The sequence below is a fragment of the Panthera pardus genome, unplaced genomic scaffold (genome assembly GCF_024362965.1).
Source record: "Panthera pardus isolate Hobbes unplaced genomic scaffold, ASM2436296v1 HiC_scaffold_8, whole genome shotgun sequence".
Classification (NCBI taxonomy): Eukaryota; Metazoa; Chordata; class Mammalia; order Carnivora; family Felidae; genus Panthera; species Panthera pardus.
Genome location: NW_026527013.1, coordinates 159,830,539 through 159,849,635, shown reverse-complemented (window position 1 = coordinate 159,849,635; position 19,097 = coordinate 159,830,539). Strand labels below are relative to the sequence as shown.

The following is a 19,097-nucleotide window of genomic DNA, read 5'->3' as shown; positions in this document are numbered from 1 at the left end:
GACAGGCCTCCTCTTTCCTGTGATAAGAAATCATTCTGGGGTATTTCGATTCAAAGTTTGGCTTTTGTGTATTTTCTATGAAATTCTTCTTGTGTTGTGCTGTCCACCCAGAGCATCAGTGACATTGTCACAGGGAGTGGGGGCTGGGAGCGTTCGCTTCAGGACTCTGGACTGGAACAAAGAGTTAGCAGTCCTGTGGATTCAATTTTGCCAAGATAGGCTAAGACCAAGTGGCTTTTGGTTCGAAAGAGCCGGGTGTCGGAGCGCAAAAACAGGTGCCCCGAATGTTGAAACAGTTTAAGTTCTGAGCAGCGATGCCCCCCGCCACCTCAGCATTAGTGCAGGAGGGCGTGTTCACTTTAGATGTCCTTTGTGAGTGGTGGCTTGTGCCCTGAGTGCTGCCTTTGGCAATGTGATTCACAGAGACTCATGTCAGCCTGAGGGGGGTGCTGCAGATACGGAGGTATGGCAAGCTGAGAAAACGGGGGGCCCATGACAGCTGTCCCCACCGAACACCCCCACCCCTTCACATAGGCCATGATTCATTTTGGCTTACATGCAGTTGGCAAGAGATCCAGACATCACAGCATGTCCCTATGAGGTCTATTAAAAATGCCTAGGGGGCTGGCAGACAAGAGAAAGGGAATTTGGAGGAGGGCAGAGGATGCACGCGTCTCGAGGGACCAATCACCCTGCTGCACCCAGAACAGAGTACTCCCGGCACCTGGTTCTCCGTGCTAAATGCAACAGTCCCAGACAAACTGGGAAGGGTTGCCACGTCACACGGATCCCAGCAGTAGCTAAGGCATATCCCACGGTCAGCAGAAACAGATGCCAGAGCGGTGGGCGGTTGGGACAGAGGCTGAGTCTAGAACACTCAGCAGGCTGGAGACCGTAAGGGAGGCCAAAAGGAATGTGAGTAGAGCATGTGGAACAGACCCGCTGTTGCATAAGTTGTTTGGCTCTGAACCAAGAGTCACGCTGGAGGGGTCAAGGCCACTTGAAATGGGACGAGAGCCTAAAAAAAAGGAGTTTGACTCTAAGTTTGGATCCCACATTGACTAAATATTATATATACATATAATATGTAATATACATATAAAGTTATTAGGATTTCCAAATGTACATGTTCAAACGTTGATTTTTTCTTCTACTGTGTGGAAATGGGAGCTTCTGAGTAAATGAAGATCCATTTTAGAAAATAAAGAAAGTGAAAAAAAAAGAAAATAAAGAATGTTACATGTATTCATCATCTAAGTTAGGCCTGTAGATTTTAAGCCTGATTTTATAGAAACTTGTGATCTCCTCTGACTCGTAATATTAATCTACTTATTCGTTGTGCACCTTTCCAACAGAGTCAGCTTGGTTTAGAGACAGACACTGTACCTATCCACCCCCCGTTTAAATGCTCTTATAAAAAATATATACGCATTCTTTTCTTTCAAGGAATAATAAATCAAAGCGGGTAGATGTTCTTGAAAGCATTGAACTAAAAAATAAAAATAAAAGTGATCATGCACTTCCATCCACAAATGTAATGAAGACGTAATTACTAACTCAAAAATAGGATCCAGTCTATTCAGTTTCTCAAGGGGTAATTTTGAGGGCTGTGGTCAAGTTGGGACATTTACCCTTCCCTTTCCACTCTCTGCGCTATTGGGATGTTTACTGAGTTTGCTTCTTCTTATATTTACAGCCAAGGTAAATAAGAGTTGAATTCTAATGAACTGCTTTTACTATTTTTTTCCTACCAGCTGCCGATTCTAAGAATATGTATTTGCTTTGGCCTCTAAACGGCCATTTAGTCCCCCAAGTTCAGTCTCTTGGGGACATCACTGGCAGGCAACTTAATATACCCTAAAATAAATGTTGCCATCTTTTCTTTCAAAGGCATTTCCATACTTGGGAGTTGGTTCCTCTGTGTTCTGGTAAAAAGACTACACTGGTTGCTTTTAGAGGTGGAGGATGGGGGATGGATAGATACTTTTGGCTCCAAGAAAAACAAAACTTGACTCACAGCAGCTTAAATAAACAGGAACTTCTTCTCTTACAGGTGTATTTTGCCAGACCAGTCACGAATACCACCTACTTAAGCTCAAAATATTTTAACCCCGCCTTCTTCATCCCAGACGTCCCAGGGAAGAGTCAGAGACAAGGGAGTCAAGCGGTAGCTCCACATGAATTCACAAGGTCCACGGTCTGTGACGGTAACTCTCTTAGTTGATAAATTCTGACCAATAGCTGCCAGGACTCATTCCCGATTCCCTTCCCTAACTGCTCCCGGCCCAACCCCACCTTTGTGCTATCCAGTGGGAGGAAGTGAATAAAGCCAACTCTAGACAGTTACAGGTGTGTTTTGCAGGCTTTTGGCTCTCAGATAGTCGCACCTACAAAGAGGTTAGACACGGGTTGGGAATAGGAGTTGAGTCGGCACCTGAAGACGTTTGTCACAAGGATCCAACAATACCAGGGCAGTAGGAGCAGACAATTATGCAGGGAAAAACAAAGAAGCTATGTGCTAGGTATTTTATCATTTTCAGAGAATATTCTAGCCATAGAATACCCTTCAAAGGGTAAAGCTACAAGCTTCTGATATTGGAAGAGGCTTCCTGCCCACTATTCGTCTTCTCGCCTTCCAGGTCTATACTGTCTATGAAATACAGCTCAAGACACCGGAGGCCCTCAACAGGCAAACATGGAGATGTTTTCAGACACAACATTTCATTGTGTAATCTGCAGGTACATGCTTATTTCATATATCTATATCTATATCTACATCTGTATCTCCAGCTGCCTTTTTGACAGCTCCACTTGTGTCCAATAGACCCTTCAACTCATGCCCAACACTAGCTCCTGATATTTTTTCTTAACCCTTGACCAACCTTCTCGACCACTAGTCTTCCCACTGGGATATGGCAACTCCTTCCTTCCAGTTGCTTTTACTAAATAGTTTGGGTTAATCCTCTAACTCTTCTACTTAGTCCATCAAGACACACGATGGACTCCACTCTTAAATATTTTCAGAACTGACCACCTCTCACGACCTCTCATGCCAGCACCCTGATCTTAGGCCACTGGCATCTCTCACCTGGATTACAAGAAGCTCCCTGCTTCTACTTTTCCTCTTCCCACAGTGAGAGTTATTCTTTTAAACTGTAAGCTGGATCCTGCCATTGCTCTACTCAGAAACCTGCGATGGTTCCTGAATTCCCTCAAAATCAAAGCCAAATCGTTAAGAAAAAAAAAAGCCTGGGATTCTGCAGGACTTGACCTCTAGAATTGCTCTGGCCTCCTCTCCCACAGCTCTACTCCTATTCCTTCCAAACTTGCCCCCCTGGCCCTGGCTGATCCTAGATCATGCCAGGCGGCCTCGCTGCATGGACTCTTCTCTCTGCATTGACTATTCTCTTTGCCAAAAGAATCGGCAAATTCTATTACCTCTTTCAGGTCTTGAACTTATTATTATCTTTTCAATGAGGCTGACTCTGACCAATCTATTTAAATTGTAACCCGACACCTCACTCTCTTGGAATGATGGTCCTCTTGGAATGATGGTCCTCCAGTTGGCCTACTTTTTTTTTTTAATAGCACTTATTTCTTCAAACTTACTGCAATATTTACTTATTACATTTGTTCTTCTTCCCCTTTCCTCATAATGTGAGCTTTCCAAGTCCAAGGATCTCTATTTTGTTCAATGAGGCATCCTTAGTGCCTAGAACAGTGAGTGCCTGGCACCATGGATATACTCAGAAAATACTACTGAATGAATGATTCTGTGGCTTCGCACGCTTGCTCTTTTCTTGATTCATTGCTGTGCTCCAAAAACAAACAAGTAAATAAAACAAGCTTCATGTAAATCCACACGCAAAGAAAGAAAAAGAAGTTCAAATCATAGGGTATCCCAGCATGACACACAGCAAAACCCCTGTACAATCATCTTCCCCAAACTAGTTCCCTAAGTTTTACTCATCGAATCATTGCAGCTGCTCCTATTATCTCCAAACATGTCATAAAAAATGTGCCTGTGGTAGCTTTTCTATTTTTTTTTCCCTATGTTCTCATTTATCCTCCCCCCACCCCCACGCCGCCGGCCAAAATAGCTCTCAAATCAATCAAGCTGAAATTTGAAAGAGCCAGTGTAGGCTTACTTAGGGGAAATTTAGAGTTTGAAAATAAAATGGCAGAGATGGGCCTGTTGCAAAATTTTAGTTAGTAAGGGGGAAAATACCAAACCAGAGATGGGCAGGGAATATATCACTACAGTGTATCTGGTGGGTCCTCTACGAGGACAGGCTAAAACCAATGGTACTCTCATATGGAAAGACACAGATGGAGGGTTAACTCATCAATGAGCTCCTCAATGGTTGGAATAAGGTGAATACAGTTCTGTATCATATATACAAAAATATAACACCTCACAGATTAATATTTTGAACTGAAACATTTTAGGTGAGTAAAGAAATCTGCTCTCTCACATATTGGTAATTCACGTACATAAGCTGTTGCTCTGGTGATTGCTTTGCGATACATATAAATATCAATTCACTGTGTTCTATATCTGAAAGTTACATGTCAGTTACAACTCAATTAGGAAAAAAAAAAAAAACAATCACTGCCTTCAAAAAACAGAGCAAGCACAAAATGGATGCCCTACTGGGCTTTGGAATTGCGTCACATGTCAGAGGTGACAACTTCCCCTTTTCTCTTGGCTTATCCTACTGGAGGTTGAGAGAGACCTATTCCTTACTCCATCAGCTACAGGACACTTGGCAATATGGACAATGAGACTGACCCATTTTGGCAAAAAAAAACATCTGTATATTCCTGTATCTGACAAAAACTGAAATTTGAAGTCCCAATTCTTCTCCTTTTCTTGTGTATTTACCTCCATCAGAGGTGCCATTTTCCATTCCCTTCATTTACAAAAAATCTCATTCATTCTTTTGGAGCCAATTTAGCACTTTCTCTCTCCATGGAAATAAAACATTAAAGCCTCAACATATCACCCATACTTCTTTAGTAGCAAACAACTTAAATATAGTGCCCGGGACACACGCTATTTGAAGCGAAATGGCAACATAACCATAAAATCTAGGCTGTTTACAAAAGCTGAGTGGACTAACTTGGGTATTATTGACAGAGATTATTGTAACATTAAAGCTACTGACATGGAAAATGGACAAGGTACTAAAATAACTCAATATTCTGTCTACCTATTGCTAAGAAGGAAAATCTTCCTGTATGGAAAACAATTAATAAAAATTTATGGATAAATATCAAACATAACAAAGTCTGGTCTTAAAACAGTCATCTTTCAGTTTTTCTGATTGTTGCTACCACTTGCTTTAGGCAGAAATAATAGCTATTACATCGCTGATGGTTCAAAAATTGGGAATATATTTCCATTAAAATTGTTCACTGTTGTGTTTAAATATAAATTGTTTAGGCTATCAGGATGACTATTTGCAAATATGTAATAGAAATAAGAACTGTGCTATGTCATCAAGTCTTATTATAAAGATGTTAAGGCTTTAAAATGTTACATTCTAGATCCATCATTTAAACTGTAATTTACCATTCACGCAGATATTATTTTATTGAGATTATATAGAAGCAAACTTACTTCACTACAGATGATTTTACATATTTTTAAGATTCATTATGTGTCTTTGAATGACTTCCCCAAGGATCTCCTCTTAAATGAAAATAAAATTAGAGACTGATGGTCTACACTTTGTTGGAGACAGACGGAGACTTCTGAAACTTCCATCTTCCAAAAAACAAAATTAATAAAATTATTTTTCAGAATAGGATAGCCCTATCATAAAAACTTTGAAAGTAGTGTAGAAAATCACCTAAATTCACCAGGTTAAATTCAACACAAAGTCAGATATAGTTTCTTTACGGACAAAACATCTCAAAGGAATATTTTTTTATGCTGGAATTAAAGGCACTTTTTAGAAGTACATTAAAGTTAATGTATGCAATGATGTCATAATATTTCATGTAAGAGCTGTATCTTTCTACTCTGTGAGAAGTCAACTAAGTTTTTATAAAAAAGCTCCTCCCCAGATTTGCAAAAACGAATACAGATTAGATTTTGCAATATTTCAGTATATTTTATAAGGAGGCTCAATTACATTAAATATTCTGCTTCAGTAAATTCCCATACTGCCTGCCAACATTTTTTAAAGCTTCTGTCCCTCAGGAAAGGGCTTGAGAGGGGACAATATGCTGAGGATGAGTCGTGACCAAGACAAGGAGAGAAGGGGACATTTCTGCTTGTGGGAGTAGGAAGCAAAAGTAAAAATAAACTGAGCCCCTTTATAACTCAGCTGTTGTTTGCAAAACTACCTGCATAATAATCGCGTCTGCTGAGGGAGGTTTGTGTGATAACAGACTGTTCTGCCATATATTTATATATTTATCCACGTCTTGGGGCGCCTGAGTGGCGCAGTCGGTTAAGCGTCCGACTTCAGCCAGGTCACGATCTCGCGGTCCGTGAGTTTGAGCCCCGCGTCAGGCTCTGGGCTGATGGCTCGGAGCCTGGAGCCTGTTTCCGACTCTGTGTCTCCCTCTCTCTCTGCCCCTCCCCCGTTCATGCTCTGTCTCTCTCTGTCCCAAAAATAAATAAAAAACGTTGGAAAAAAAAAAATTAAAAAAAAAATATATTTATCCACGTCCCGATATAAATGTCACCGCTAAAATCACAAATACGCCATCGGCATGACAGGTGGCTCCTCTCGCCTCACCTCTTACAGGGTGTGTGTGCACGTGTGTTTCTCTCGCCAACGACAAAAACGTGAATTTAGAAAGTGTAGGCAAGCTTGGGGTAGGACAGAAAGAGCGTACCTGTCTATGATGGCGCACATGTCGATGCTGACATTCGCAAAACTCCCCGGCCTCCTCTGGGCCACTTCGTATAAATTCACCAACTGGTCATCCACTTGGACAAGCTGCATGCATCCTTGGAACGAAGGCTGAAGGACGGAGTGACTGGAGTTACTCATGTGGTTCAGAAAACCTGCGGGAGGGAAGAAGTGAGAAAGTTACATTCTGTGTACTACACGCTTCACGCAATTTCCTCCGGGTGTTTTCCCTGCCACGGCCATCCTGTCTGGTTGATCCTTGCTGATGTCATAGTCAATGCAGAAGAATGGGCTCTTTGGAGAAAGAGATATTATTTCAAGGGAAGAAGGAAGGGCCGAACCTGGGTGAATGTTTCTCTCGGGGGCTACCGTCCCTCATATTGTCTCTGTGACGTCTTCTTTCTCTCTTGGTCACATCTTTCTGTCCCTCCGCTCTCGAAGGCTCACCGCTATACTTCCTCACCTGACTCTCTTCAGAGATGAAAACGTTATAACTTTAGGCTTTTCACAACTATCCCACGGCCTTCCTTTTATGCCGTTAGTATTTACTTCTTTTTTCTTAATTCCCTAGAGGCCTGTGATTCAGAGCTCAAGAAGTTAAACTATTATTTATTATGGTGGATTTCTTTTATCGATTAATGCCTAACTCAACCCAAAGAGACACTTGCATTACAAATGATTTCTCAATTTGTAATCCAAGGAAACATTAGAAAGAAATAAAATTAGGCACAAGATTCAGCCACTTTGCTCTGAATAGCCATCTTATATACCTAATAGAGTATAGGGACCATAAATGATAAGAAACAAAACTAGAAAGAGAATCAACAGCAAAACAGCAGAAAAGTAAATACTACTGTTTCTATTAAGGAATAGGACATACATATACCAAGTCTAAAATCAGATATTAAAATTTTTCTTACAAAATAACTTTAAAAAATCAACACCAGTTACCTAAATGCCTTTTCAACAGCACATGCATAATTCTTATGATGCGTTTTAAATTTGTAGGACACAGGAAAAAATATTTCTCTATCCCATTAAGTATCTCCAGAAAGTCTCAAAAATCATCTACTTTTCATGCCGTTCCTCACACCAAATGTACCTGCCAGAGCAAATTCAAACTGTACTAATTTGTCTGCTTGAAATTCTGAAGTTTCTATCATATTCATTTCACTCTAATATTATATCTATAGAAAGAAAACAATTCGTACAGAATGGGTTGCAATCACGACGTGTCACTAAGTGGACAAAAGTGAGACTCCAATAGAAATTTTCCCGAAAATTGACAATGAAGTGATTTGTTTTTAAATGTCCCGTTTGACTAGTAATAGCAGTTCAGGACCAGAGAAACCTTCTTTCTTCCATTATTAATGAGTTATGCTATTTAAAGGCTAATCATTATCATTTGAATTCCCTTTAAGAGTTAATCACGCGGCTGTACATCGTCTTCCATCAACACAGTAGTAGGTAAAAACAGGATTCCACGTAAACAAATTTCTTGGCTTAAAAAACAACACCTAGAAGGCTGCACTGCGAAGTCAAACATACAGCATATATATTTTTTCCCTAAGTCACATTTTTTTCCTTTGGCTTTGAGTTAGTCTCCTCAGAAAACTGCTGATCTTAAGCAAGTGGTCCATTTAGACTAGTTGTATGCATACATATGATTTTCAATCTGTTTAATCAAGAGAAAATTGAATGGAGTGTAATGTCTAAATTTAGCAGAGAGAAAACATCCAGCTGTAACTTTATTGACTACTCTTAACAAGACGATCATTTGGTTCTGGTTTTTGAGTACTTGGGAGTCTCGAAATATCCACACTAGCTTTGCAATGTTTCAAAATGAGCAGATCTGTTTGTGAGAACAAGAGCTTCTCTGAAGCAAGGCAGCTGTGTGACACACACAGTGCTATGAACTGGACATAATTAAGTTCACAAAACAAGACTTCATCAGTCACTCACAACAATGTTCCGTTTGGCCCAAATTCTGGAGTTTGAAATTGTGAAGGCCTTGCACTTTTTCACATGGGATACGTTCTAGGAGGATATTATAGGACAAGTTACTATATATCCATTGAAAATTTAGGGTTTTTTTTTCCTTTCCTTACATCACCTTTAACGTTTCCAAGAGGAAGTCCATTGATCCTTGCCTCTGGTGTCTGTACCCATTCATAGTCTCCTTCTACACTGAATTAGTGCTGACTCCGTGGTCAGTGGAGAGCTAGGAAGAGGTGTCCGTGTGTGACTTCTGATGCTAGCATCCGGCTTGGTCTCTGAGACTGCTAACTGATCACACCGGGAGGAGTCTTGTGGAGAGGCCCATGGGAAATACTAAAGCATGGTGTTAAGCTATTAAATTTGGGGGTGATTTGTTTATGCAATAATGAATACCTAATAATAGATCTGGTCCTGGGAGGGAATTGTAACAAAAACCTAAAGATGTGGGTAACTGAGGGATCAAAAGGTACAAGGGAGCTGGACAGGCCTGGAGAGGGCTAAGAGCACAAGCCTCGCGGCTCTCGAGGAGGTCGTCAGTAATGGCGTCAAAGAAAGCGAGGAATAGAGATGCCTGGGTGGCTTGGTCGGTTGAGTGTCTGACTTCGGCTCAGGTCATGATCTCACACTCCGTGAGTTCGAGCCCCGCGTCGGGCTCTGTGCTGACAGCTCAGAGCCTGGAGCCTGTTTCAGATTCTGTGTCTCCCTCTCTCTCTGCCCCTCCCCTGTTCATGCTCTGTCTCTCTCTGTCTCAAAAATAAATAAACGTTAAAAAAAATGTAAAAAAAAGAAAGCAAGGAATAAATGAAACTGCATGCTGGCTCTGTTGCAGTGGAAGGTCTGATAAATCATGATAATCTGGAAAGGAAAATTTATACGTAGTGAATTGTGTAACCTAGCTAAGGACACTTCAGGCAGAGAAAACTGAACATCTACTTACAATAAAAGGGGAAGAAGAAGAGGCAAAAAAAAAAAAAAACTTAAAAAAAGCACATTAAATATGAAGAAAGCAGGACTTGATCGACTTGAAAATAAAGTGTTTTCTCATTTCTAGTCTCTTCCAGGCAAACTACCAGGGGCATCTGGGTGGCTCATTCGGGTAAGTCTCCAACTCTTGATTTCGGCTCAGGTCACGGGATCAGTTTTTGAGTTCAAGCCCCGAGCCAGGCTCTGTGCAGACAGCATGCAGCCTGCTTGGGACTCTCTCTCTGCCTCTATCTCTGCCCGTCTTCTGCTCTTGCGTGCTCTCTCTCTCTCTCTCTCTCTCTCTCTCTCAAAATAAATTAAATAAACTTTAAAGAAAAAAAGATCAACTGCTAATAAAAACTAAGATAAAGATGACAATGAGGTGTGACTGTGAAATTCACGGTCAGACCTCCAAAATTAATTAGGTAGTGCCTCAAAGGGCCACTCAGTGAGACTACAGAACGTCTAGGCAGCTGACTGGCATGTCTTACAGATCCTCTGAGTTAAAAAGTAAGGGTTTTAATGAGGTTAAGGGCATTTTTCCCTTAACATGTTAGCAGAAGTGTAACGTAAAACCAACAAACAAAAAGCTTCTCTCTATCCAGTTGTGGATGTGGCATTTACCCACCGGAGTAAACCAGAACAACGCTCATCGGAACGGTTGATGAGAGAACTGCACCTGTGGTACCACCACCAGCTTGGATTAAAAGGCACAGAGAGAGTACAGAATGAAGCTATGTCTGAGCCATGAAAAATCACTTCCAGGAAATATCAGAACTGTGTCCTAATCCAGGAATTACCAACATGTATCTGATTGGACTTTAGAACCACCATGGACCACGTGCTTCTGCGTACAGCTTATTTCTCCCTCTGGAGTCAAAGGGTCCGAAGCGGTTACTCTATGCCTACTTGACTTTCGTATGCTGAGTGTGTGGATGGCACAAAACCTGTTGCCAGGTCTTCAGATGAGAAGCTGTACTTGAATAACTCCCTCTGTTCTTAGACTTCACTAAGAGGTTCATTTTGGTACGAACATGACTTAGATGACAAGTTACTGGATTCGGAGCAGATCCTCTAAACAGAAGCGAACTTTAAAGGGCCTTTGGAGGAAGTAAGTGTGCTTTTTCATGTGGAAGAGACACGAACCTCTGTGTCCCAGAGGGAAAACCATGGTAACTGACCACCAAGTTAGCCGTAAATCACCTCCTGCTATTCATAGCCTATGTATTCCCCCCCCCCCCCCACTGAATCCGGGTGACAAATAGAACGTTGCAAAAGTGACAGTGTGTGTGTAACTTGCAAGGCTTAGTAAGAAAACGCACTAAGAGCCTTTACCTCGGTCTCTTGGATCACTTGCTCTGGGGAAGCCAGACCCTATGCCCTGAGGAACCTCAAGCAGCCGGGTGGAGAGGCCCCCATGTGGAGAGGAAATAAGGCCTAACAGCCAGCATCAACTTGCCGGTCATGTGAGCATGCAGACCTTGCAATCCTAGTCAAGCCTTCAGACGACTGAGGCTGCAGGAACCAAAGAACTTGAGGCTAGAACTTCCCAGCCAACTTGCTCCTGAATTATTGGCCCACAAACAAAGAAGAGAGAATAAGCTCTTAATGTGTTGAGCCACTACATTTTGAGCTAGTTTTTATGCAGCGGTCGAGAACGTTATTGTTTATTTTCTGTATTTGTTGCCCTTCCGTACAAACATAATTTCGGTAAAAACACTAGTGTATTAGTACCTGCGATACTTTCAGTGTATTAGCCACTCTGAAGCTCAGGAATTAACCTACTCAGTAGATTAAGAGCAGGGCTGTTTGGAGATATACATTTGCAGCTGGGATTTGGGGGGGTCAGAAATGAATAGATATAAAATGGATAGAGAGTTAAACTTAATGGACATCTGCCAAGTTAACAGAAAGATTATACAGAACGAAGAGATTAACTTCTGTTTATTTTGGCTCAGAACTTTAAATATCTATGAAAGTGGAATAAAAAAATGCAGTGTTTGCACATGGGTCATTGCTGGGGTCCATGGTCTGGCAGGGTGACACCCACAGTCATTGTTACCCCGCAGGGCCAATTATATCTCTGCCAGTGAAATGGGAAACTTGTCCTCTTTTGAGGGTCTTTACCACTATGTAACCCAACTGGCACACTGGAGATTTGCGTTTCAAGACCTCACATGTGAATCTTCACACCCGATCTGAAGTCCGCTCACAGTATTTTATTATTCCTGCTGACAAACCTGTATTTGCAAGGTTTTAAATTTTTCTTTATTTTTTTACGGTTTTAAAATTTTAATTCATTAATACATCAGTGAAAACACATACTGATATTAGTTTTGACATTAACATGGCCATCTGAACTGTTGTAAGTTACAATGTTAACTCGATGGGACAGAAAAAGCAAACGACGGGCAACAGGGTTGAAACTGGACATGATCTAAAGCTGCACATATATGAGACTCCTCTACTTATACTTGTTCGAAAGGTGGGAAGTTTGGGAAGTCAGGGAGAGGCTGGTGGTAAGGATACTAAAAAAGACACTTCGATCTTCCTTCCACTATCATCTAGGATGACTGTGCAAAACATCTACTTGTCTCTCCTGTTCACCCAACCTTCCTGAATCATTCACGGAGGGCTGAATCATTCCAGGTGAGGGCTGGAGTCCAAACCAGCAGGGTGCTCGAGTGGGCAGAGAGTGAGCTCAATGGTGGCTGATGCCTGTGCCCAGAGACAGCCAGACACCCTATCCACCCAGCATGGCTGGGAGACTGATTACAAGACAGGTTACCCGAGCAAATAAATGTATCAAGGAGAGTGGGAGCCAGGTTCTCACTGTCAGGAAAGGAGGGTGCAGATGAAAAGTGTAAAATCTTGAATGGATCTTGTGGGTTTGGACTGGAATGGACTCTCTTGGAGTGCCCTTGTGCTTTTCAGTATGATACAGCTAGTTACAGAAATAAATCTAGCTGCATTTGTGTATGTTCTCAATATACAGATGGTTCCTACCATCCCCTGAAGACGGTCCGGGAGAAGGGTTACCTCCAGAAGCAGTGAGGACCCGACTCGTTCAGATCTTAGATGCTCTACTGAATAAAAGCACAACTTCTTGGAGAAATGGCTGATTCCAGAGCTGGGTCAGGGAAAGCACAATGGGATCCTGTAACACTTTACCGCACAAGAAATTAAAGAAGTGCTCAGAATGGCTAAATTCAGAAAGACAATAAATAACAAGTGTTGGTAAGAGTGTAGAGAAAAAGGAACCTTCATGCACTGTTGGTAGGGAGTGCAAATTGGTGCAGCCCCTATGGAAGACAGTATGGAGGTTCCTCAAAAAATTAAAAAATCGAAATACCATATGACCTAGTAATTCCATTACTGGGTATTTACTCAAAGAGAACAAAACATTAATTCAAAGATATATGCACCCCTATGTTCATTGAAGTATTACTTACAATAGATACGGAAGCAACCTAAGTGTCTATCAATCGATGAATGAATACAGAAGAAGTGGCGTATGTATATATGTGTATATATATATATATATATATATATACACACACGAATATATACTTATATATACATATATTTTTATATATATAATGGAATATCACTCAGCCAGAAAATGAATGAAATCTTGCCATTTGCAATGACATAGACTGATCTACAGAGTATTGGCATGAAAGAGATCAGTAAGTTGATCAGAGAAAGACAAATATATGATTTCACTCATATGTGGAGTTTAAGAAACAACAACAAAAAATGAACATTGGGGGAAAACAAAAGAGAGAAGCAAACCAAGAAACAGACTCTTAACTGTAGAAAACAAACTGAGGGTTGCTGGAAGGGAGGTAGACAGGGGGATGGGTTATAGAAGTGATGGGGATTAAGGAGTACACTCATCATGATGAGCACCGAATAATGTATAGAGTTGTCAAATCGGTAAATTCTACACCTGAAACTAATGCACCCTGTATGTTACTGACATGAAATTTAAATAAAAACTTGAAACAAACAAACAAACAAGAAAATGAGATCTTGCCATTTATGACAACATGGATGGACCCGGAGGACATTATTCTAAGTGAAATAAGTCTGACACAGAAAGACAAAAATGATATGATTTCACTTATATATGGAATCTAAAAAACAAAACAAATGAACAAACAAACAGAAAAGCAGAAACAAACCCACAAATACAGAAAACAAACTGGTGGTTTCCAAAGGGGAGGGGTGTGAAGGACTGGGAAAAATGGGTAAAGGGGAGTGGGAGAGAGAGGCTTCATTATGAAATGAATCATAGGGATGAAAGAGACCACAGGGGGAATATAGCTAACGGTACTGAAATAGCATTGTATGGGACAAATGGTGGTTACACTTGTAGGGAGCACAGGGTAAGGTACACACTTGCCAAATCACTAAGTTGTATACCTGAAACTAACCCACCACTGTATGTCAACTCTGTTAAAAAAAATGATATCCCCATATCAAAGAATAATAGGGTCATGTCAGAACGACACAGGAGCCAGCCTGAAGTAGGTTTCTATTGCTCAAACTTACACAATTTGAGTACTAAATAAATAATCTGGGCATTAAAAATATTTTGAGTATCAAAAGAAGGAAGGAAAGAAGGATGGAAGGATGGAAGGAAGGAAGATGTTTGTCTGGTTTGGTTTATTTATTTACTTCCATAAGTAAGTGTGTGTGTGTGTGTGTGTGTGTGTGTGTGTGTGTGTGTGTGTGTGTGTGTGTATGTGTTTCTTCTCTTTCATGCCAATCACATTGTGTCAGTCCCCCCTTTTAAATAATCCTGTAAATCTATTCTTTACCACCTGAGCCCCAACTATCATAGCTTCCCCACCACTCACTTCCAATCTACCTCCAGCATGAAGCCCATCTGATCTCTTTCAGTTTCGTGATCTCAGTAATATTGCCTTCTCTATGAATTTATTAAAAAATTATATTTGTTGAGAAACTGATATGCCATAAAGTTCACCAGCCCACTAATCTTAGGAGATGTTCAAGATACAAGGTGTCTGTTGTCAGTGTGGAAACAAAAATTACTGTTTAATAGACTGAAGATAACCTTTACAACATCATCTATATCAGACTCCAGACCTGTGGACCTCTCTGCATTTGTCAGGTGAATGGTAATTGAATGGAGGTTTGGCTTTTTGTTCTGGAATGAGGGGATGTTTAACCTTGCGTCTTCATGTCCTTTGGGGCTGTGCTGCAGTGGTCTCATCCAAGAGGTCTTTGCTGGCCGTGGGTGGGATAACACTCCCCGCTCTTAGTGCTCTGCCCTCTCTACCCGACCCATTTTTCTTCATAACCCTTATTGCCATCTGAAATATTGTATAAGCAGTTACAGTCATTTCTACTATCACTGGAATGTAAACGCCAGGAGACTCAGACTCCTGCTGAGGATCTATGATTGTCTGTTGGAGAAGCAAACAGACAACGAAGGACTATGAGCAAGAAAATGATGCGATCATTTTGTGTCACGTTATTCTCTCTCTGATAGAAATGAGAATAGGCTGGCAGAGGGGAGACCAGAAGTAGGGATTGTCTTATAATAGACACACTGAAGAAGCTCCAAACTCTTATCCAGAATATGTCAATAAAGCTAACATAGAGGAAATAGATGAAAGATACTTTCCAGGAAGATATGGCAGAACTGGCTGATGCACTGGAAACAAGGACCATGCACAGAGAGCCACTGCTAGAATGACTCTTAGATTTATGGCTGAGCAACTTGATGAATGCTTTTGACTCTCCCAACAGAGGGGACACAGAAAGAGCATCCGGCCTTTAAGGAGCAGGATGAAAGGGGACTGGAGAGTGTCGTGGGTGGGTTTTGACCAGCTCAAAACTGACCTTTCCAAGACTGAAGTAGCCAGGGGATATCTAAGGTAAAATGTTCAATCTACAGGTTAACACTAATGTCTGGATATCAGGGGAGAGATCAGAGTTTGAAAAAGCTCTGGGAGTAAGTATGTTCCAGAAGTAGCAGAAATTGAGTAAAGAAACTGGATAGTATGCTAAGCAAAGAAACCCAAGGTTGGACTCTAGAAATCATCTATGTACCATGGGTGGTATCAGAAAAATAAACCAGTGAAGAAAATCTGGAAAGAAGTAAAAGAGAAACCAAGAAATGATATCAACGAGGTGAAGGAATGGTCATCACCATCACTGGTGAGTGTGAGTGATCACACGACCAAATTATGTGAAGACTGAGGCTTTGACATGGGTTTACCGTTTAGATTAGTGGGAAACATGGGAGAGCTATAGAGGTGGGTGTGGATGGCAAACTGGAGTGTTGAAGGAGCACCTAAGAAGTGGGCAAGAGGAGAGACTGTAGTGATTCTAGAAGCTTATTTTAAAGTAGCAGTATACTAGTGAAGGCTGATTTCTTTGGAGATAATTTTTGAGCTGATTTTAACTATGTAAATTATTTAATATAATATGTAGGCTTTTTAAATTTAGTAAGTTATCTATTTATTACATGTATGTTTATTTTTCTGTTTTTTTTTTCATATATAATGAATGAGTATAACATACACGGCTAAGGATTTTGTCTCTATCTCTTTTTGACCTTAGGTAAATTAATTAAATGCCCTGCTCCTTGTCTCTTTATGTATAGAGAAAATTATGATACTCCAGTATAGGAGGCTGTTGTGAATTATTAATTGGGACATACATATGAATTAAGTGCCTAGAAAACTGTGGTCTCTGGTATATACCAGAGATCTAGAAAGTGTCATCATCATCGTTTCTTTTATTCCAAATGGTTTAAATTATTTCAGTCATTCTTGTATTTATTAAAGACTCAAAACTACATTATTTTTGTCTTCAAGAATATTAAAATCTCATCAGGAAGATAAGCTCAGAAACACGAATATACTTGTTTTAATTATTTAACATCACTACCTATCCATAGGAGTAAATATAATGCAAACATCTGAAGAGTCCAAGAGGCCACTCTCTCTTCTTGAATATTTCCTTTCTCAGCTCACACAGTGTTATACTATCCAGGGTTTTCTTTATACTTTTCTAGCAATCTTACTTTAACCTCCTTTACTGATTTCTTGTCTTCTACTTGGTATATAAATGTAGGAGTCCATCAGTTTGTCCTGGGCTAGGTCTGTTTTCTTGGTAGTCTCTGCACAAAAGTGGTCCTACCCAAAAAATGAGCAGAGGATCTGAACATACATTTTCCCAAAGAACACGTACAAATGGCGAACAGACATGTGAAAAGATGCTAAACATCACTAATCATCAGGGAAATGCAAGTCAAAACCATGATGAGATATCACCTTACACTTGGCATAATGGCTAAAATTAAAAAGATAAGAGACAACAAGTGTTGGTGAAGATGTGGAGAAAAAGGAATCCCTGTGCACTGTTGGTGGGAATGCAAACTGGTGCAGCCACTGTGGAAATCAGTATGGAGGTTCTTCAAAAAATTAAAAATAGAACCACCCTTTGATCTAGGAATCCTACTACTGTGTGTCTAAGAAAAGAAAAGAAAACACTAATTCAATACGAAACACGCACCTCTATGTTTACTGCAACATTATTTACAATAGCCGAGATATGGCGGCAAACCAAGTGTCCACCGATAGATGAATGGATAAAGATTACACACACACACACACACACACACTGGAATTACTCAGCCATAAAAAAGCCTGCCATCTGCAAGAACATGTATGGACCTACAGGGTATAATGCTAAGTGAAGTAAGTCAGACAGATAAATACAAATATCATACTATTTCATTCATATGTGGGACTTATGAAACAAAACAAACAGACAAACAAAAAACAGACTCTTAAATATAGACAACAAACTGGTAGAGACGGCAAGGCGACTTGGGTGGAGGGATGGGCGTAATAGATAAAGGGGGTTAAGAGTACACGTACCGTGATGAGTACCGAGTAATGTGCAGAATTGTTGAATCACTGTACTGAACACCTGAAACTAATATCACACTGTATGTTAACTATACTTCAATTAAAAAAAGAGGAGGGCACCTGAGTGGCTCAATTGGTTAAGCTTCTTACTTTGGCTCAGGTCATGATCTCACGGTTCATGGGTTCAAGCCCCCTGTCGGGCTCTGTACTAACAGCTCAGAGCCTGGAGCCTGCTTCGGATTCTGTGTCTCCCTCTCTCTCTGATCCTCCCCTGTTCAGGCTCTGTCTCTCTGTCTCTCTCTCTCTCAAAAAAAAAAATAATAATAATAATAAACAAACATTAAAAAAAAAAAAGGAAAAAAATCATCCTAGCCAACCCATTGCTTCAACTACCTACTCGATGACTATCTCTCCAGTGAATCTCCATTGCAGGTTTTTCCTCTAAGCTCAGGACTGATGTATCCAGAAGCTTCTTGAAATTCTCTGTTCCAATGTGTCACACACGTTCACAACTCAACATATGTTATTCTTGATCCCCGTTGGTATTCGATCATCGTCCCTCTCTTAGTGGTCACTCAAAAAGCCTTCACTGCCGTTTCATCTAAAATGTCGCACACATTAAACAACCAGAGTCTCCCCGGCACCTCTATCCTTGCTCCCTGAAGTGCACCGGTCACATCGTGTCAGTCCCCCTTTTGAACAGTCCTGTAAGTCTGTCCTTCGCCACCTGAGCCCTGGCTGGCAGAGCTCCCCACCACTCACTCCCAATCCGCCTCCAGCACGAAGCCCACATGATCTCTTTTAATAATATTAGTCTGGGGGCACCTGGGTGGCTCAGTCGGTTGAGCATCGACTCTTGATTTCTGCTCAGGTCATGATCTTGTGGTCATGCGATCAAGCCCCGTATCAAGTTCCGCATTGGTCCCTGTGCTAAGAGTGAAGCCTGATTGGGATTATCTCTCTCTCTGCCCCCTCCCCACTTGTACTTTACCTCTATCTCTCTGTCTTAAAAAAAAAAAATATATATATATATATATATATATATATATATATATATATATACACATATATATATATATACACACATACACACACACATGTATATGTATATATATATGTATATACACACATATGTATATGTGTATACACACACACACACACACACACACACACACACACACACACATATATTCGTCTGATCATGTTACAACCTGATCAGGAGTCTTATTTATTTGATAAAATGAATTAACAAGATTTTCTTCAATGTTTATTTATTTTTGAGAGAGACAGACATAGAATGCGAGTGGGTTGAGGCAGAGAGAGAGGGAGGCACAGAATCCGAAGCAGGCTCTAG

General features: G+C 40.7%; 1 protein-coding gene across 1 annotated transcript in view; it reads right to left on the bottom strand.

Annotated features, from left to right (window-relative positions):
- LOC109268887 (contactin associated protein 2) overlaps positions 1 to 19,097 on the bottom strand; it is a 1,595,009-nt gene that overhangs the window by 463,979 nt on the left and 1,111,933 nt on the right. The window contains exon 10 of the mRNA XM_053897072.1: positions 6,853 to 7,024. Within this exon, the coding sequence (XP_053753047.1) occupies positions 6,853 to 7,024 (172 nt within the window). The remainder of the gene's footprint in view (positions 1 to 6,852; positions 7,025 to 19,097) is intronic.